The sequence below is a fragment of the Rhinopithecus roxellana genome, chromosome 8 (genome assembly GCF_007565055.1).
Source record: "Rhinopithecus roxellana isolate Shanxi Qingling chromosome 8, ASM756505v1, whole genome shotgun sequence".
NCBI lineage: Eukaryota > Metazoa > Chordata > Mammalia > Primates > Cercopithecidae > Rhinopithecus > Rhinopithecus roxellana.
Window position 1 is genome coordinate 55,396,647 of NC_044556.1, and position 20,425 is coordinate 55,417,071.

At 49.1% G+C, this 20,425-nt stretch overlaps 2 protein-coding genes across 4 annotated transcripts; both read right to left on the bottom strand.

Annotated features, from left to right (window-relative positions):
• FCER1G (Fc fragment of IgE receptor Ig) lies at positions 1-3,941 on the bottom strand. The gene is made up of 5 exons (XM_010367131.2): positions 3,785-3,941; positions 1,161-1,252; positions 961-996; positions 516-536; positions 1-370 (listed from the first exon to the last, which is right to left on the bottom strand). The coding sequence occupies exons 1-5, from the start codon at positions 3,831-3,833 to the stop codon at positions 308-310; spliced, it is 261 nt and encodes an 86-aa protein (XP_010365433.1). The 5' UTR covers positions 3,834-3,941; the 3' UTR covers positions 1-307.
• A 504-nt stretch (positions 3,942-4,445) lies between these two features.
• Positions 4,446-18,085, bottom strand: NDUFS2 (NADH:ubiquinone oxidoreductase core subunit S2). 3 transcript variants are annotated; one of them, XM_010367128.2, is made up of 14 exons: positions 17,614-18,085; positions 16,563-16,669; positions 12,561-12,751; positions 9,864-9,984; positions 9,582-9,694; positions 9,247-9,321; positions 8,991-9,068; positions 8,762-8,847; positions 8,444-8,563; positions 6,686-6,815; positions 5,368-5,463; positions 5,111-5,194; positions 4,920-4,977; positions 4,446-4,685 (listed from the first exon to the last, which is right to left on the bottom strand). In XM_010367128.2, exons 1-14 carry the CDS (start codon positions 17,706-17,708, stop codon positions 4,648-4,650), a joined length of 1,392 nt encoding a protein of 463 aa, XP_010365430.1. In that variant the 5' UTR covers positions 17,709-18,085; the 3' UTR covers positions 4,446-4,647. The 3 variants fall into 3 exon arrangements, with proteins under 3 accessions (XP_010365430.1, XP_010365431.1, XP_030793029.1); XM_010367129.2 differs by having other exon boundaries at positions 16,563-16,690; positions 17,614-17,740; XM_030937169.1 differs by lacking the exon at positions 16,563-16,669 and having other exon boundaries at positions 17,614-17,733.
• Between the last annotated feature and the right edge of the window lie 2,340 nt (positions 18,086-20,425).

The following is a 20,425-nucleotide window of genomic DNA, read 5'->3' on the forward strand; positions in this document are numbered from 1 at the left end:
TAGAGTCCAGTCCATGGCAGCTTTATTGGGGGTTCTCCCTTCCCATATTTTAGCTGGAGTTGGGGATGGGGAAGAGAAGAAAGGTGGGACAAGAGAGTGAGACTAGAATATAAACATCCGTGAATAGCATCTGAGCATTAGTCTTTAACGGGAAGGAGGAATCACTGGTATATATTAATTTAGGGCACAGGATCATTATAGGGGTAGGACCAGCTGATGTTATTGGCATGCAGGCATATGTGATGCCAACCATGAGGGTTGGAAGAACCAGAAGCCGAAGAAGAATATGACTGCATCTATTCTAAAGCTACTGTGGTGGTTTCTCATGCTTCAGAGTCTCATAAGTTTCCTGGTTCCTGGTGCTCAGGCCCTGGAGGTGGGAGTCAAAGGGTGATCAGGAGCTGGAGCCCATCAAAGGCCCCTCCCACCTCCTCAGGCCCCGCCCCTTCCAAAGATCGCTCAAAATCCCACCCTCTTCTGCTGACTTCCCAGGTAGGGGAGGCAGGCACACTTACCGTGTAAACACCATCTGATTTCTGCAGAGACAAAAGAAGCAAAGCATTAGAGACCCACACCTTCTCCAGGGTCCCTCAGCATCTGCCCCACCCAGGGAGGCATGGGGCGTGGGCGGCCAGCCACCATGTGAGAGGGCACTCACATGGATGCTCTGGACCATGGATGCCTATATGCCCACATGGCTACAAGCACACATATACACCCGACATACCACATCCAAGTCTCTCACATATTCTTTGTCACTCTATGCTTGATTCTTCCCTGTCACCTGTCAAATATTTTACTTCTGGCTTGGCTAGGTAAGGTGGGAGGGAGGCCTCTGAGGTGTATGCAGATCAGCACCTGAGAGGCATGCCCTCCCGGAGGCCCGGAATCCCAGGCTGGAGCCCCAGAAGGGCTGAAGGGCTGAAAAGTTGTTGACACCAGGTGTGGGAGGGTCCATACCTCATAACTGGCTATAGCTGCCTTTCGCACTTGGATCTGGAATGAGGGAAATGTTATCAGAAAAGGGGAAGTTAGTGGCCCATCCCCCTTTCCTGCAAACTTTGTCGGGGAGCCCCTTTTATTCCTTCTCTTCGAATCCTTGCTGCTGCCCCCCTCCCACTTCCCCTTCCAGCCCCTTACCCCACCCTGCCCAGTGCTACCTTCAGTCGACAGTAGAGGAGGGTGAGGACAATTCCATACAGAAACAGGATGGCATCCAGGATATAGCAGAGCTGAGGCTCTCCCAGGGCCGCTGAGGGGATAGAGGGTGCCCGTAGGGTCAGGGGCATCAGGGAGGATCTCGTACTCAGAGGAGAGAAGGGAAGGGGCTCTGGGAGGTAGGACAAAGCCTGGAGGGGAGCCGTCTAAGGGAAGAAATTCTGTTTCTCTCTGGCCTCCCACTGCCCTTACCTTTCCCTCTTCTCCCCCCACCGTAGGGTCGGGCTAGGATAGGAAGTGTGAGGGTTCTATTGAGATGGGACTTTTGTGGACTAATAATTGAGGCCTTCCCCCTCAGCCCCCAACCTTTTCTTTGTAGCACTGTGGGTTTTTCAGGCACCATTGAGCGATTTATCCACCTCAAGGGACCCATCTGAGTCCACCCGACTGAAACAAAAACCTCAGCCAAGAGGGGTAGTGGGAGGGAGAGGCAGTGGCAAATTTCAGTGAAGAAACCACAGAAGTGTCTCTACTAAGTCCTGTGACCTGTGGCTGAGGGCTGGACAGGAAGGATGTGAGCTGGGGAAGGGAGAGAAGGCAATTACTCTGTCATTGGTCATCTCCTAGCCTCAGCCTTGTTGCTTTCTGTCCCGCCACAAGACACTTAAATATGTAAAAAAAAAAAAAAAAAAAAAAAGTGTCTGTTTTTCCCAGACCGTACAGATACCTTTGGCTCTGAACACAAGGCTAGGGGAATGACCACAGCTATGTGGATACCAGCTCCCGTTACTCTGCCCTATTACTCACTCTCTGGGCCTCTGAGGGGGAAGTTTTGTGCAATTTAAAAAAATCAAATCAAGTTTGGGCGCCAGAGACTGCTCTCACCCCCTATCAGAAGACCAGTAGGGAACATGTGACTAATGCCGGTCAATTACTGACATCGGTCAAGTACTTTTTATTCTGCAACACTCTTTCACACACATGATATTGCACAAATCTTAAAACTACCCTGTGAGGGAAACATCATCATTGCCATTTTATGGGTGACGAAACCAAGGCTCGGAAAAGCTAAGTAACTCACTCAGAGCCACAGAGTTAAGTGACAGAGCTGGAACTCAAATGCAGGTTTTCTGCCTCTAAAGCCCATGCTTTCCTTTGGGACTCAGTGGGCCTCCTCCCTCCTCATCCCACGGCAGCAGACCAGTGGTTAAGTTAATACTTGCTCCCACCTTCTCAGCTAGGCTGCTGGAATTCCTCCCCAGTCATTGTCTTTCAATTTCCACAGTTCCCCTGAAGTTTACTGACCTCCTCCTCCCTGACACCCAGCTGCCACCAACACACACACACACACCAATCTGGCACAGACAACTCAGAGTGAACAAAGAGTGGGAATTCTTAGTGACTGGAGCCGTAGAGCTGCAGAGACCTTCCCATTTCTGCCTCTATTTCTTAGCTCACGCTCAGGTCTCTGGAACTGGGCATCTCATGCTGCCCATCCTCATATCAACTGCTGACAGAATGGAGCATTAGCAATGACCCATAGAAAAAGCAATCCCGTCTGTTTGTCTTGGCTATATCCTTGCCTTACTCCCAAGCACAAGAACAGACTCCTACCTTCCTAAAGGGTTCTCTGTCTCTCTCTCTCTACGATTATATATATATATAATCTTTTTTTTTTTCTTTTTTTTGAGACGGGGTCTCACTCTGTCGCCCAGGCTAGAGTGCAATGGTGCAATCTTGGCTCACTGCAACCTCTACCTCCTGGATTCAAGTGATTCTCCTGCCTCAGCCTCCTGAGTAGCTGGGATTACAGGCGCCAAGGGTGCTTTGTATATTAAACCAGCTAGAGATCAGCTCCCAGCAGACAAGACCAAATGCACCCCATGGGAAACGCTGATCATGGGAAACAAAGCTTTTCACCAGACCCGCCCTTCATGCCATACAACCAGACCCTTCCCCTGCCACTTTCTATCAACCCTGTAAAGAGAAAAGTCAACCAGGCACAGTAGCGCTTTGGGAGGCTGAGGTGGGAGAACTGCTTGAGGCCAGGAGTTCAAGACCTATGTGGCCAACATAGCAAGACCGTCTTTTTAAAATAATAATAGCTGAGTGCAGTGGCTCACACCTGTAATCCCTAGCACTTTGGGAGGTCGAGGTGGGTGGATCACTTGAGTCAGGAGTTCAAGACCACCCTGGTCAACATGATGAAACCCGGTTTCTACTAAAAATACTAAACTTAGCCGGGTGTGGTGGTGGGCGCCTGTAGTCCCATCTACTCGAGAGCCTGAGGCAGGAGAATCGCTTGAACCCAGGAGGTGGAGGTTGCAGTGAGTAGAGATTACGCCACTGCACTCCAGCCTGGGTGACAGAGCAAGACTCTGTCTCCAAAATAATAGTAATAATAATATGAAGAAAAGTCTGGAATGAGGTAAGAAGGCAACAAGAAAGAAGGAGCTATGAGTCTGGTGCCCTGGGTCGGGGCTGGATAGGACTAGCCTCAGGGTTTCCCTATGCCCACCTGCCCACTGTCAGTCTTCTTTCATCTGTGTTTGACTTGGCCCTCAGACCCATGCTCTGGATTTCCACCCTGGAGCCAGCTCACGCTATCCTCACCAAACCCTCTTACCTGCTTGTTCAACCAAAAGGAGTAAGAGCAAGACCACTGCTGGAATCATCTTGGGCTGGAGATCGGCCTTTCTGACAGCACTGTGCAGCTGTGCTCAGCAAGCAGTTCCCTGACCACAGAGTCCCCCCCTTCCTGCCACGCCTTCCCCCACGCTTTGGCCCCTTCCCCTTCCTGCACAAGAGACCGGGCGGCTCCCGGAAGGGCCAACTAAGGGAGTTGGGAGATCTGGGCTCTTAAGCGTCAATGACCAACTCCTAACCCATAGAATGAGGAGACTCACACTCAGGAAAGACTGTCTACATCTGCCATTTCCCACTCCACCTGGTTCAGAGATTTATCTGTGCTAAACTGCCCGTCGACATTTCCTCAGACCCCACTATAGCCCTTTCCCTCCCAACTGGAACTTTACCCCAGGTCTTGATTGGAGCGGTTTACCAATTTATGTGGGCACTGAGAAGGTATGGGCAAGGAGGGAACTAGGGGAAAGAGGAAACGGGGAATAGAGAAGTGGAAAGGACAACAGTCAGAGAAGGGGGTGGAGACGAGCAGGAAAAATTGCAAAGACCTGACTGAATCTAACAGGAATGGAGGGTTAATGAACAATCTCAGGTTCACAGTCCAAGTGAAGGACACTAAGATACTGAGAAACAGATACCAGAAGTTTAGGCCTAGGGGCCGCAAGACGGCTAATTTATTATAATTTCTCCTTTTTTAGTACATGCACAGAAAGCCTGACAGCCAAGTGTACATGAACATGTACACACACGCACACACACACACACACACACACGCCAATTTCCAGTGAGGGACAGGCTCCACAGAAGAAGCTGATAGGCATGGGGGATCAAACGCTGCTCCGCTGCTCACCGATCTACTTCTCCAAATACAATATCTTGGGTACCTAGGTGAGAGGATGGAGGGAAAAAGTGGTGTTACTTATCTTCCTGTTGTGAGGCAAAACAAACAAAGAAAGTGGTGTTACCCAAGATCCAGAACCTGTTACTGTGCTCAAGAGATTGAGGACTCGAGGCCATGCCATGGCCTATGGTAAACAGGAAGTGTTCTCTTTCTATCCCCAGTGGGCGTCCCCAACTCCTTTGTCTAGGATACCTCTACTACACAATAGGCCTCGTACCTATGATGGCAACGACATCTGCCAACATGTGTCCCTTAGACATCTTGTCCAAACCAGCCTAGGGAGATTGAGATGGCAACAATGTTAGGTTAAGACTTGCAAGGTGGGGGGAGAGAAAAGAGTTCAAAAAAAACCTCAACCAAGGTCAGGTTTAATTAAATGGAGTTAAAGTTACTGGGATTGATTCTTACCAGATGGGCAAAACCAGGAGCCTTGATCTTGCATCGATAAGGGCGGCTGCTGCCATCAGATACCAGGTATACCCCAAACTCTCCCTGTTCAAGGAAGAAGGTTGGATGTCTCTATTAACAGGAAGAGTGTTTTTCTCTGCCAACAAAACCTCTATTCATCCTCCTGTTTTCTCTCTCATTTATGAATGAGCGTCTTGATAAACATCTAACCTTTAGGTACCTTACATATGGTCTTTTCCTTCCCCTCCTCTCCTCACCTTGGGAGCCTCAATGGCAGTATATGTGGCTCCTGGAGGAACTTGGTAGCCCTCAGTATACAACTTAAAGTGATGAATCAGTGACTCCATGGAAGTCTGAAGAGAGGAAAAAGGAGCATCAATAAACCAAATCCAAACTCTGTCTCCTAGGCCTTCTCCAGCACAGAAAATAATCTCTACCCTCTGGGAGACTAAAGCCACATGTCAGTCAGTAAGCAGAGAGGATATAGAATAAAACAGGAGAAATATGGAAGATTAAGAATCTCTTATATGGCCATGCGCGGTGACTCACACTTGTAATCCCAGCACTTTGGGAAGCCAAGGTGGGCAGATCACGAGGTCAGGAGTTCAAGACCAGCCTGGCCAACACAGTGAAACTCCGTCTCTACTAAAAATACGAAAATTGGCCGGGCGCGGTGGCTCAAGCCTGTAATCCCAGCACTTTGGGAGGCCGAGACGGGTGGATCACGAGGTCAGGAGATCGAGACCATCCTGGCTAACACGGTGAAAACCCGTCTCTACTAAAAAATACAAAAAACTAGCCGGGCGAGGTGGCGGGCGCCTGTAGTCCCAGCTACTCGGGAGGCTGAGGCAGGAGAGTGGCGCGAACCCGGGAGGCGGAGCTTGCAGTGAGCTGAGATCCGGCCACTGCACTCCAGCCTGGGTGACAGAGCGAGACTCCATCTCAAAAAAAAAAAAAAAAAAAAATACGAAAATTAGCTGGGCGTGGTGGTGGGTGCCTGTAATCCCAGCTACTCAGGAGGCTAAGGCAGGAGAATTGCTTGAACCCAGGAGACCGAGGTTGCAGTAAGCTGAGATCACGCCACTGCACTCCAGCCTGGCGAAGAGTGAGACTCCGTCTCAAAAATAGTAATAATAAAAAAAATTTTTAAATAATCTCTTATTATACAGTGAATTCTCTATAAAAAGAAAACTGGGTTGGGCGTGGTGGCTCACGCCTGTAATTCCAGCACTTTGGGAGGCCAAGGCAGGTGGATCACCTGAGGTCAAGAGTTCAAGACCACCCTGACCAACATGGTGAAACCCTGTCTCTACTGCATACAAAAAATTAGCTGGGCATAGTGGCACATGCCTGTAATCCCAGCTACTTGGGAGGCTGAGGCAGAAGAATTGCTTGAACCTGGGAGGTGGAGGTTGCAGTGAGCCAAGATTGCACTCCAATCTGGGCAATAAGAGTAAAACTCTGTCTCAAAAAAAAAAGAAAGAAAACTGAAAGATAGGATTTAATTCAAGGATATTCCTCCCCAGCCACTGGCCCCTTTCCAACACCCCACGCTTTCCCCTCCCTGCAGCCAACCTTCATCTCTGCTCGCTTAGGTGGAGACACTTTGGCATCATCAACCTTGATCTCCCCAGGAGGCATCTTGTTTAGACACTGTGCGATAATTCTCAGGGACTGGCGCATCTCCTCCACTCGGCACAGGTACCTGAAGTAGATGAGACAGAGCAAGAGAAGAACAGTCAGAGGAGCAGGTATGGGGCTGGGAAGGATGGCCTTTGGCCACCCTCAAAAGGGTTAGGTCAACTCTCCCCACTCTTTTCTCCAAGTACAGCATCTCTGCTTGGCTTATAAACCCCGCAATCTTTTTTTTTTTTTTTTTTTTCAGACAGGGTTTCACAGCTTACTGCAGCCTCGAACTCCTGGGCTCAAGTGATCCTCCCATCTCAGTCTCCAAAGTAGCCTGGATTACAGGCATGCACCACCACATTCGAATATTTTTTGTAGAGACGAGGTTTCACCTTGCTGCCCAGGCTGATCTCCAACTCCTGAGCTCAAGTGACTGCCCGCTTTGGTCTCCCAAAGTGCTGGGATTATAGGCATGAGCCACCATGCCCAGCCCCCTATAGTCTTTTGCTTCTACTCTTGGGTGCTTCCCCAAACCCTCTCCTTATTTTCTCAGAACATGGCCTGTAGTACTTATTTCTTTAATTACCTCCTTAAGCACTTTTTGGACCACAGAATGGGTGAGAGTCAAATGGACAAACAAAAATATACAGCAGCTACCAGGTTGAAAAAATAAAACAAACAGACCAACAAAAAATACACAGTAACAAATCTGACTCAGGGTGAGAAAACAGGAGGAGAATTTGTTTTTGTTTTTGGTTTTGGTTTTTTGTTTTGAGACAGAGTCTCACTCTGTTGCCCAGGCTGGAATGCAGTGGCTCCATCTCAGCTCACTGCATCCTCCACCTCCCAGGGTCAAGCAATTCTCCTGCCTCAGCCTCCCAAGTAGCTGGACTTACAGGCATGCACCACCACACCCGGCTAATTTTTTGTATTTGTAGTAGAGATGGGGTTTCACCATGTTGGCCAGGCTGGTCTTGAATTCCTGACCTCAAGTGATCCATCCAACTTGGCCTCCCAAAGTGCTGGGATTACACGTGTGAGCCACTGCGCCCGGCCCAGGAGGAGAATTTGAAGCTTAGAATCTACTAGAAAGAACACTGGATCAGGAGGATTCTAGTCTCAACCACTCCTGCAGAATAATCCCAGCTAATCCCTAACTTTTATGCCTCAGCTTTCTCAGTTATAAAATGCAGCCAGAGCTAGCTCCATCTAAGAAAAGGATAATGTAAAGATTTTAAAATGCCATAGGCCGGGTATGGTGGTTCACGCCTGTAACCCCAACACTTTGGGAGGCCGAGGCGGGTGGATCACCTGAGGTCAGGAGCTTGAGACCAGCCTTACCAACATGGAGAAACCCCGTCTCTACTAAAAATACAAAAATTAGCTGGGCATGGTGGCATATGCCTGTAATCCCAGCTACTCAGGAGGCTGAGGCAGGAGAATCACTTGAACTGGGAGGCAGAGGTTGGGGTGAGCCGAGATTGTGCCGTTGCACTCCAGCCTGGGCAACAAGAGTGAAACTCCGTCTCAAAAAAGAAAAAAATAAGTTAAGATTCCATATATGTGCAAGTGTTTTGAGAGCAACCTCATCTAACACACACAAGAGCTCCCACAGACACTGAGAAGTAGGGTAAAGAAGGAAGTAGCAAAGAGAAGAGGCAGGGGAAACTAGCTGGATGATCAGCTGAGAAAGGATTGGGGCCTTACCTATCATAGCAGTCCCCTCGAGAACCAACAGGAACATCAAAGTCAACCTGGTCGTAAACATCATAGGGCTGGGTCTTCCGCAGGTCCCACTGGATGCCTGAGCCCCGAAGCATCACTCCACTGTGGAGAGCATAATGGGAATAAGGGCCACTCTCCACAAACTAAGTAAGGATGCTCATTCTTCCTTAGGCTCCCCTGTTGCTCCTTCACATTCAGGGTATGACTAGAAGGATGCCAAGTCTTAAAAGACAAGATATTAGGCTGGAACTCCCCCACTCCCATCCCCACTCCTAAGGAGAGAAGTTGTATTCCCCTCACCTAAAACCATAGTTAAGTGCTTCTTCTGCTGTTACAACCCCAATGTCAATTGTCCGATTTCGCCAGATCCTATTGTTGGTCAGCATCTATTGATCGAGAAAACTGGTGTGTTAATACTCTTCCTTACACTCTTCAAATATCTCTGTATTTCTTTACAACTGGGGAATAAAACCCCACAAGCCCTTCTTGTTGGGGAAAGAGAGATTTTTCCCACTGACTCCTAGCTTACCTCCTCCAACTCATCAAGCCGAAGAGAGAAGTTCTTAGCAAACTCATAAATGTCATCCATAAGCCCAAGGGGTAGGTCCTAGAAGCCAAACGGAGGTGCTATTGAATGTGGCATAGCCTCCGCTGAGGACAGCCAGCTCAGCATCCCCTCCCCCAGGGCTACAGGCTTGGAGTTTCATCATCCAGCACTGCCCTCCAGTGGCCACAGGTAAAATAGGCCTGAGCTGGACGTTTGGGGAAGCCGGGGACCTGCTCACCTGGTGCACTCCTCCTGGCCGGATATAAGCAGCATGCATTCGGGCTCCAGACACTCGCTCGTAGAACTCAAACATCTTGATAGAACATGCTGGGAATCAGTGTCAAAGTCCCAGGCCCCCAGGTCCTATGACGGCCTCCACCTCCAACCTTCTGCCTTCTTGTGCCCAACCAACCCCTCATGATACAGTCTCTACAAACATAACCCAAGTTAAACATACCTTCTCCCTCTAAATGTTCTCCCATGTTCTCTCTTCTTTTAATCTCCTGTCTCCTTTATACCTTTTCTACTTCCTGCACTTCCTTCCCTATTCCTATCCTTTCCTCCCTCCCTTACCTTCTCCCTTTCTTCAAACAGCCAGAAGAAAGGGGTCATGGCCCCAAGATCCAGGGCATGTGTGGTCACAGCCATGATGTGGTTCAACAGCCGTGTGATTTCTCCAAACAGCACTGTGAAGACAAGAAGAAGACCGTATATAGGAGCCAAGCACTGAGGCAGACAGAGAGGTCTGGGCAGAGCCTGGGGTCTGAACACTAAGCTTGGGTTCAACGGGGAAGTGGTGGAAAAGGCACTGTGCTATGCTCACAGTGGGCCATGCAAAAAGCCAGGGGGCCATACCTCGGATCCACTGTGCCCGGGGAGGAGGCCGGATGTTTAGCAACTTCTCCACAGCTAGAGAATAGGCCTGTTCATTACACATCATGGACACATAGTCTAGCCGGTCAAAGTATGGAAGGGCCTGGGAAGAGGGAAGAATGTGGGTCACATCTAACAGACTCAGGAGCCCACAGTCTGGCTGCCTGAAGCCTTGCTCTCAGTGGGCACCAAAAGTTGGTGCTGCATAAGCCTTTCCAGTTTTAGGAGCTCCAATAAGGCAGGTAAAATATTCCCCAAACCAGTAGTATGCTGGTGAATGTTGAAAAACTGGCTCTCCAAAGTGAGGGAGGACTCTGATTTGTTGTGTTTGCCAATTTCTGTGGTAAAACTACTCCTACAACGGCCAATTTTAAGTTACCAATATCATGTAACTGAATGCAGCATTGGGAAGAGTACCACACTATTATACGGTATTTTCATCATACAGACACAAATACCTCAAAGCAAATACCTCAAGGGCAGAGCATAGTACAATGTGGTAAAACATTATTGTACAATGATATATCAAGTAATGAGCTTTGAATACTTAATGTTACCTTTGCTTTTAATACAATGTATTAAATCATAAGTTTATATAAATTAATTTCTAACAATGGCTGTGTTCAACAACTGGCTCACAAAACCCCTGAAAATTTCACAACTGCACTCTTGCAAGCCAGTATGAACTAGCTCCAGGATACCACTGTCAAGAGTCCCCAGCTGGGCACATGGCTCACGCCTGTAATCTACTAAAAATACAAAATTAGCTGGGCATGGTGGTGCATGCCTGTAATCCCAGCTTCTCGGGAGGCTGAGGCAGGAAATATCACTTGAACCCAGGAGGCAGAGGTTGCAGTGAGCCAAGATTTTATCACTGCACTCTAGCCTAGGCAACAAGAGCAAAACTCCATCTCAAAAAATAATAAAAATTAAAAAACTGAGATACTGGCCGGGCGCAGTGGCTCACACCTGTAATCCCAGCACTTTGGAAGGCCAAGGCGGGTGGCTCATGAGGTCAGGAGTTTGAGACCAGCCTGGCCAACATGGTGAAACCCCGTCTCTACTAAAAATACAGAAATTAGCTGGGTGTGGTGGTGGGCACGTGTAATCCCAGCTACTTGGGAGGCTGAGGAACAAGAATCGCTTGAACCCGGGAGGAGGAGATGGCAGTGAGCCGTGATCGCACTATTGCACTCCAGCCTGGGCAACAAGAATGAAACTCCGTCTCAAAAACAAACAAACAAACAAAAATTATCCGGGCATGGTGGTGCGTGCCTGTAATCCCAGCTACTCCGGGGGCTGAAGCAGGAGAACTGCTTAAACTCGGAAGGCAGAGTTTGCAGTGAGCCAGTATCATGCCACTGCGCTCCAGCCTGGGCAACACAGCAAGACTCCGTTTCAGGGGAAAAAACAAACAAACAAACAAAAAACCTGAGATACTGAAGGAGAAAGGCAATCAGTCTTAAGAATATCTGGGAGGGGTTTTTTTATCTTTTTTTTTTTTTTTTTTTTTTGAGACAGAGTCTTGCTCTGTTGCCCAGGTGCTGGAGTGCAGTAGCACGATCCTGGCTCACTGCAACTTCTGCCTCCCAGGTTCAAGTGATTCTCCTTCCTAAGCCTCCCGAGTAGCTGGGATTACAGGCACACACCACCACACCTGGCTAATCTTTGTATTTTTAGTAGAGATGGGGTTTCGCCTTGTTGGCCAGGCTGGTCTCGAACTCCTGACCTCAAGTAATCCACCCTCCTCGGCCTCCCAAAGCACTGGGATTACAGGTGTGAGCCACCACGCCCGACCAGAGTGAGGTATTTGAGGAAGACAGAGCACCAGGTAGAAATGGTCCTTCCTCCAGAATGCCAAAAAGCTAAGTCCTAGCTGTCTGCTGAACCAGCTTCTGCTTCCAGGAAGAGGGTGGAGCTAAGATGCTACTAGTTGGGACAGCCTGTTCTTATTCTGATGCCACTGTGACAAGGGTTAATGCTACAGGGGTTAACCCATAGACTCTGGGACCAGAAACTGTCATCGCTGAGACTCTCTTGGGGAATCACATTCTAGTCACTGTTCACCCCGACAATGGGCTGGATCTAAATCCTAATCCTACCATCCTGTTATCACGACCTTTCTTCATGAAGAAAAAAACTTCAGATTCCTATTAGAGATCCAACTCCTTCAAATCTGACCCTCATCATTTGGGTCATACAGTTCTCCTAAAAATGGCAAACTCTGTCATAAACCCCCTCTCAGTTGCTCTGACTCATTGAATGTTTTGAAAACAAACATAGACAGCTGGAAGATACAAGAATCAGCTGTTAATCTTAGCAAGTTAACGTCTCTCTTCTCTTTCCCTGCCCCTAGGGACACTGGCTTTGACGCAATAGTCTAACGCAAGAGCAGGGAAACTGAGGCACTCAAGTAATGGCAAAGGGGCCAGCCAAAAAGTCAGCCAGAGAAAAGCTGAGTGTAGCTCCAGCTTCAAAGCACTGCTGCTGAATAAACCAAATCCTGATGACTCAAGCATCCCCTGCCACTTCCCTCCATCCACCCAACCAAGAGTAACCTGAACGGGTTACTCCTCTCAACACCCTCTTCCCCTCAGGTTTTAAGGGGAGCAAACTGGCAAAGCCCCAGGCTAAAGCAGCCCCAGATCCCACCAAAAGGCCCCTGTTCGCCCCCCACACCTGAAGATAGGTCTTGTATTCAATGAGCTTCTCAGTGCCTCGGTGCAGGAGCCCAATGTGAGGATCACACTTCCGCACCATCTCCCCACTCAATTCCATCACTAGTCGCAGGACACCATGCGCTGCTGGGTGTTGGGGCCCAAAGTTCAGGGTCATGTTCTTCACCATTGTGTCCTTTGGTGGGTCCACATCTGAGAAGTAGGAAATAGTTCAGAGCCAAATGGTTATTCCCTTGGGATCCCCCAAAAACCAGCAGGGAGTTAGCCTCTTCCTATAGATCTTCTAACTCACCATTGCATACTTTGTTAATTTCCTAATCTCCACTATAACCAGAAGAGGACCCTTAGATGGGAAAAAGGAAGATCTAAACTTTCTGATGACAGACACCACGAATCTCACTCTGTGTGTCCTAGAATACGTTTTTTCATGGTCCATAGTCAGTGTGCATACAATATCTTTTTAATAATAGATAACACTTATATAGCTTTATTATGTGCCAGGCACTACCTTAGACACTTTAATTGATTTAATTCCTACAAATGTTATGAGTAATAGGTACTATCATTATCTCCATTTTATTGGATAAACTGAGGCCATGGAGCTTAAATGACTTTTCCAGGATCACAAAACTAGTAAGTGGCAGAACCAGGATTTTAACCCAACCTGTTTAGCTCCAGGATCCAAACATCTTAACTACTATGATATACTGCCCTCCAAATGTATCCAATGAATGGCCAACCAGTCAGGAAATGTATACCTAATGCTTACTCCCACTAACGAACTTTTACCCTTAAGAAGCTTACTGTTTTTTTTTTTATTTTGAGACAGAGTCTCACACTGCGCCCAGACTGGAGTGCAGTGGCACCATCTCGGCTTACTGCAAACTCCACCTGCCAGATTCAAGCAATTTTTCTGCTTCAGCCTCCAGAGCAGCTGGGACCACAGGCGCACGCCACCATGCCCACCTAATCTGAAGCTTACATTTTAATTTGGGAAAGAAGTACATGTGAAAAACTACGAACAGAGGTCAAATTTATAAGTAACCAAGAAAGTGCCTTAGCCATTAAGTTTTTATTTTTTATTTTTTATTTTTATTTTTTTTTTGAGACGGAGTCTCGCTCTGTCGCCCAGGCTGGAGTGCAGTAGCCAGATCTCAGCTCACTGCAAGCTCCGCCTCCCGGGTTCACGCCATTCTCCTGCCTCAGCCTCCCGAGTAGCTGGGACTACAGGCGCCCGCCAGGTCGCCCGGCTAGTTTTTCGTATTTTTAGTAGAGACGGGGTTTCACCATGTTAGCCAGGATGGTCTTGATCTCCTGACCTCGTGATCCGCCCGTCTCGGCCTCCCAAAGTGCTGGGATTACAGGCTTGAGCCACCGCGCCCGGCCGCCATTAAGTTTTTTAAAAAAGGAAAGAACACTGGGAAGATTTCATGTAGGTAGGATCTGAGCTTAAATATAGGAAATGATTTAGATAGCTAGAAGGGAGAAGAGGCATTCCAGGTTATGAAATCAACATGGGCCAAATCTTAGAAACAAGGAAGTAAACATCCGTGGAACTCTTACTGGGACTTTCCAAGAGAGGGACGATAAGTATTGGGACAAAGTAGGGGGCAGTGATTCAATTATCTGTACATATCATTAATAACAATGAACACTTATAGGGGACTTACATGTGCCAGGCACATGTTATCTCATTTAATCCTTAAAATAATGCTATAAATAGGTGCTTTATTCACTGGTAAATTGAGAGTTGAGATTTGAAACCAGAGCCCACCTTATCCACCAAAATTCTTCATCATGGGCTTTGGAGTGTGACAGACACAAAGAGTACAAATCTGCCTGTGTGTCCTTAACTTTTTTTTTTGGAGACAGTGTTGCTCTGTCACTCAGGCTGGAGTGCAATGGCATGATCTTGGCTCACTGCAACCTCCGCCTCCCAGGTTCAAGCGATTCTCCTGCCTCAGCCTCCTGAGTAGCTAGGATTACAGGTGCATGCCACTACGCCCGGCTAATTTCTGTATTTTTAGTAGAGGTGTGGTTTCACCATGCTGGCCAGGCTGGTCTTGAACTCCTGACCTCAGGTGATCCACCCACCTCGGCCTCCCAAAGTGCTAAGATCACAGGTGTGAGCTACCGTGCCCGGCCTTTAATCAAGTTTTTTTTTTTTTTTTTTGAGACGGAGTCTTGCTCTGCCACCCAGGCTGGAGTGCAGTGGCCGGATCTCAGCTCACTGCAAGCTCCGCCTCCCAGGTTTACGCCATTCTCCTGCCTCAGCCTCCCGAGTAGCTGGGACTACAGGCACCCGTCTCGTCGCCCGGCTAGTTTTTTGTATTTTTAAGTAGAGGCAGGGTTTCACCGTATTAGCCAGGATGGTCTCGATCTCCTGACCTCGTGATCCGCCCGTCTGGGCCTCCCAAAGTGCTGGGATTACAGGCTTGAGCCACCGCGCCCGGCCTAATCAAGTTTTAATCTCCCTAGACCATGCTTTCCTCACAACTGGGGTAATACTTTCATAGAGCTGTTGTAAACATTAAACAAAATAATGCATATGAAAATGTTTGGCAAATGGGAAGCACTCAGCTATTGTTACTGTAAGTTTGTGGAAAGTAACTGCAAGTGTCTTCGAAGGTTTTTGAGCAAGAGTATGAATAACATGGTAAAATAATGTTTGGGGAAGATGAAGGTGATGACATTGTATAGGATAGATGGAAAGGGGACAACATCAGTGGCAAAAATTCAGTAAATAGACTCCTAAAATAATCAGGGTCTAATACAAGATAACTCTGAATAAGAATGATGGCAATGAAAATTAAAAAGGAGAGATGACCAGATGTGAGACATTATGAAAGAATCTACATGGTTTGGTAACTTACTGGACATAGACATGGATGGCAAGATAAAACAGCCAAAGATGACTAAAAAGTTTCAATCCTGAGGGATTAGGGGAATGAGGGTGCCAATGATCAAAACCAAAAATCAAAAGGAAGAGCTAGTTTTGATAGGAAAAAAATGGTTTGTATTCACATAGGTTTCATTTGGGTACCAACGGGAAAACCACCACCTTGTCTGGAGAGGGAGATAATGTAGTGAACCTTACATGTATTGAACATGGGAAAAGCTGGCATTAAGATTTAAATTGGGCTAGGTGCGGTGGCTCAAGCCTGTAATCCCAGCACTTTGGGAGGCCGAGACGGGCGGATCACGAGGTCAGCAGATCGAGATCATCCTGGCTAACACGGTGAAACCCCGTCTCTACTAAAAAATACAAAAAACTAGCCGGGTGAGGTGGCGGGCTCCTGGAGTCCCAGCTACTCGGGAGGCTGAGGCAGGAGAATGGCGTGAACACGGGAGGCGGAGCTTGCAGCGAGCTGAGATCGGGCCACTGCACTCCAGCCTGGGCGGCAGAGCGAGACTCCGTCTCAAAAAAAAAAAAAAAAAAAAAGATTTAAATTGATAAGGACTTTTGGGTATTTACTGGGACCCATTCTTTATTTTCTTCTGCAACATCCTTCCTTTCCTTCTCTACTTCACAAATACCTGTTATTATCACTATTATGTCTGTTGAATTTCATCGCGAAAGAAACAAACAGGATGGGGCTAAAACTTGCCTAAGACAGAGAGCTCAAGAGCACTTAGAAATCAGCTGGAGGCCAGGCATGGTGGCTTAAGCCTGTATCTCAGCACTTCGGGAGGCTGAGTTGGGAGGATTACCTGAGGCCAGGAGTTTGAAACCAGCCTGGTCAACATAGCAAGATCCTGTCTCTACAAAAGGAAAACTTTCAAAATTAGCTAGTTATGGTGGCACAGGCCTGTTGTTGGCTTTCTGGGGAGGCTGAGACAGAAGGTTGCCTTGAGCCCAGAAGTTCAAGACTACAGTGAGCTACTTTCGCACCAGTGCACTGCAGCCAGGGAGACAGAGGGAGACCCTGTCTCACAAAAAGAAAAGGAAATCAGCTGGAGGCAGGGATGGGTGTGGGTTGGGACAGCAACTCTGGTCACTCACCATTCCAAGGTGGAGGCTTCCAGTGGGCTGTTTCTTTGCTTGGGTACATAACAGCTCCCCCAAACTGCTGTGCCCATTCCACATCTGGCTGCCACTGCCGAGCACCTCTGGGGAGTTAAAGACAAATCCTAGACAAAGAAAGGGCCTGAACAGTGTGTGGTTCCTGTGTTCCCATTTACTCTCAATGGGACCCAGGAAGGATGTCCTGGATTTTTTTTTTTTTTTTTTTTTTGAGACGGAATTTCGCTCTTGTTGCCCAGACTGGAGTGCAATGGCGGCTGACTGAAACCTCCGCCTCCCGAGTTCAAGCGATTCTCCTGCCTCAGCCTCCCAAGTAGCTGAGATTACAGGCATGCGCCACCAAGCCCGGCTAATTTTGTATTTTTAGTAGAGATGGGGGTTTCTCCATGTTTGTCAGGTTGGTCTCGAACTCCCGACCTCAGATGATCTGCCCGCCTAGGCCTCCCAAAGTGCTGGGATTACTGGCGTGAGCCACCGCGCCCGGCCAATGTCCTGGGTTTTTTTAATGCCAAGTCACTGATCTGAAGTTAATGTAGCTTCGGCAAAATAAGCTGGAACTCTAAAGGTTCAATTCCTACTAACAAATTATTCCTGGAATAATTTCACCCATCACCCCTGGGCATGCAAGGTTGGGATCCTAGCTTCTTTATATTTTCATCGTATTGATATTATCAACCAGGTGAACATGAACGTGAGAAAAGTGTTTATTCAAGGTCAACGACAGAGACAGCGAGCATTCTGGCTCTTTGGCTGAGTTTTACTGAGGTATGACAGGAGAGGTGCATTCAAATTACTCAAGCTAAAAAGCAGAGTCTCCCACTCCGCTGATTTCACCTCTGGACTGAACGAACTCTAGACCCTCTCCCCTCCCTCGCCAGAGTGGGCGACACCGCATCTTGTAGCCCAAGAAATCAGGGATGGACAATGGGGTCACAGTCTTGGGTTATTCTTTTCTGGGGGAGTAAAGCGTCCCCAACCTGAGAAACCCTAGCCTTGGAGAAAGTGTGTCGAAGGCTGCCCTCGATCTCACCTGCTGGGCTGAATCGGTAGTCGGACTCCAGCCCCAGGCCGCAGCACCTGGGCCGCGACGCCCCGGAGGCCGCACACAGCCCTCAGCGCCGCCATCTTACTCCGGCTGTAGACTGCGGGAAGGAGAACCGGGCGGAAGTGACGCCAGCGCGCCTCCTTGTTGGCTTCTCACCTATTCGCACAGTGAAGCCGCCCTTTTGGAAGCTGGCAGGGTCGTTTACCGTCGACCTGACAACATCCGGGTCCTGTGACTCGGCTTCACTTGCGTTTAGATAACGGTGACAGCCATCATCTTTACTGAGGGCGGTTCCTCCCACAGCTCCTGGCTGGCTTTTCTAGGAGCGAGCAAGGGAAAATTGCCGTTCCTGCGAGAGGCAAATACTTCGTGCTCTCTCGCTGAGCCCGCTTGCGTATCTCGGAAACGCGCGGCGCTTTCTTCCCTACTCCCTTCCGCCTTGGCCGCCCTCCCGCTTCAGTCCTGCTCTCGGATTGTATCTGAGCCCTGCCCTTATAGGGTAGCCCCAGGCTTTGCCAATTACCTTCCCATCACTGAATCCAAAAGATCGGAGTCGGGAAAGCCAGCTAATTTCCAGATGTCCTAAATTGAGATTGGAGAAAGGAGCCTAAGTGGGGCTGGGCGGGTCTGAGAGCTCCCGCCAAACCAAAACAAAAAACAATAGGATTGCCAAGGCCACCGGCATTGGTGGTGCGGAGGGGAGTATCGGGGTGTGTAGGAGCCACCTCATCCCACATGGGGGAATGGAGGTCCTCTGTGGGTGACCCTGACATCCGCCAGGCTTCCCGAACCTACAGAATCATAGACCCAGGAAGCACCCTTAGAGATGCCTCATACCCCACTTCCGTCTTGCGTCAGCCACCTTTCCCTAACGTCTTTCTGACCCTGCTATATAGCCCTCCTGGGTAATGGCCAATAGCATGGAAATGTAGTAGCACCAGGAGTCTGATCCCAATTCTGTATGGACAAAGACTTTTCCAGCCTTAGAGGCTAGTTCCTGTTTTCTCCCTCTGCCTCTAAGCCCAACTCCAGCTGGGCCACCCACCCGTAGAGTCTGTACTACTCTCCAACTCTGAGCCTGGAAAGACGCCTTCCCCAGATATCCCCTAGACAGGATCCCTGGGACACAGCCCACCAGCAGCGCAGCAGGGTGAGGCAGACAGACCAGGAAGCAGAGACAGAGGAATTCTTCACTGCAGAGAAAGAGGGGAAAGCCAGACTTCTGGCCTGGGAATTGACCTAATGGGAACTGTACCAAAGGGTGGGGCCAGATCCTTGGCTGTGGGAACTGACCAGGACCTGAGCTAGACAAGGGAGCTGCCACAGAGCCAGGGCAGAGGTTTGGTCCCTCTGCTCTCCTCATTCCTTGCTCTTTCCCTGGGCCTTCTTTCTGTCTATTGTTGAAACACAGCAAATGTGGCCATGGTGGTGGGGGATGGGAAGGATTGCATTTATTTGCCTTGATCCAGCTTGGGAGAAGTCAGGATAGACTCTGGGTTGCGTGGCCCTGGGGGCAGCTAGAGCTGGGACTGGCGTGGGGGCTTCTGAGGGGCTGCCTAGGACACTGCAGCTTTTGTGCCTTCTCCCGGCTGCCAACACCCCCACACACACTGCTGCAACCACTCTAAAGCCCTTTGTCTTTCACTGCTTAGTCACCCCCTTTGTCCTCATCTCAAATAGGGGAGTGGAAAGGGGCAGTAGAGTTCTCTGGTGATAGCTCCTCTTGCCCCTGCCCCTTCTGGTCTCCCATCCCTTGTCTGATTCCTCTAGTCCCAGCCCCCTTGGCTTAGAACCAGGGTCAGACAAGTGGTGGGTCAAGAGGTGGGTCTGGCAGTCACAAGGGAGTGGGTGATCCAAGAAGTGACAGGCACCAGGGCAGGTATTACCGACCTGAGCAGGAAGGGAGGGGGAAATGAAGTATTCTGACGGATATGATATGCAGGGGACAGGAGGTGACAAAGCAGAGTGAATAGGGGAATAGAGGCAGGAGGAGGTGGTCCACTTCTGGGAAAGGAAAGGGACTGCTGACTGCACTCTCCTTCCTGGGGATTTCCTGGGGAAACAAGCAGCCAGAGGATGGGGTGAGCAGAAATTGCCCCTACTTCTGAACCCTTCCTTGCCTTGAGAGTTCACACCCAAGACCTCTTTTGCGAGTTCCCTCCTATCCAAAGTCAAAGGAATAATTTGCTTCCTTCCCTAACACCACCTCTTCCTCCCCAGCCACTCTCCCACCCCAGGCAATGGATTTCTCCCAGTACCCTAATTTCCCTATAAGCACAATGCTGCCTCCACCCTCTCCCTGCCACAGGGAGAATTAAAAAGATTACTAGATATTCCAGGAACCACTGGGTTCTCAGAGCAAGGTGGGGTGGGTGGTGGGAGCCAGGTGGGGATTCCCCCAGACTGATACTGGGTGAATCTGGGTTCCTGAGAGCAAGTCTTGCCTATGCTGGGGGCTGGCTGACTTGAGCCTGGGGGAGGGTTTAGGGCAGTTGGGAGTGGGTAGGAGAAGGGCCAAAAGCCTGGGGGAAGCTACTGGGAGCTGGGCCAGGGAAATGGGGAGTCAGGAAGTGGGGAGGGGGAACCCTGGGGGGAAACGGAGGCGGAATGGCTGTTCTGGGCTTTGGAGGGGGTGGGTAGTGGTAACTCGGGAAGGGGGATCCTGAGGGATAGAAGGGACGTTAGAAAAGAGGAGGTGCCATCCTGGATCAGCCTATAAAAGGAAAAGTCTTTAACCCCTCCTGCCTTGTCATCTGCCGCCTCCAGTACGTTCATTCCAAGCAGGATCATCCTACCT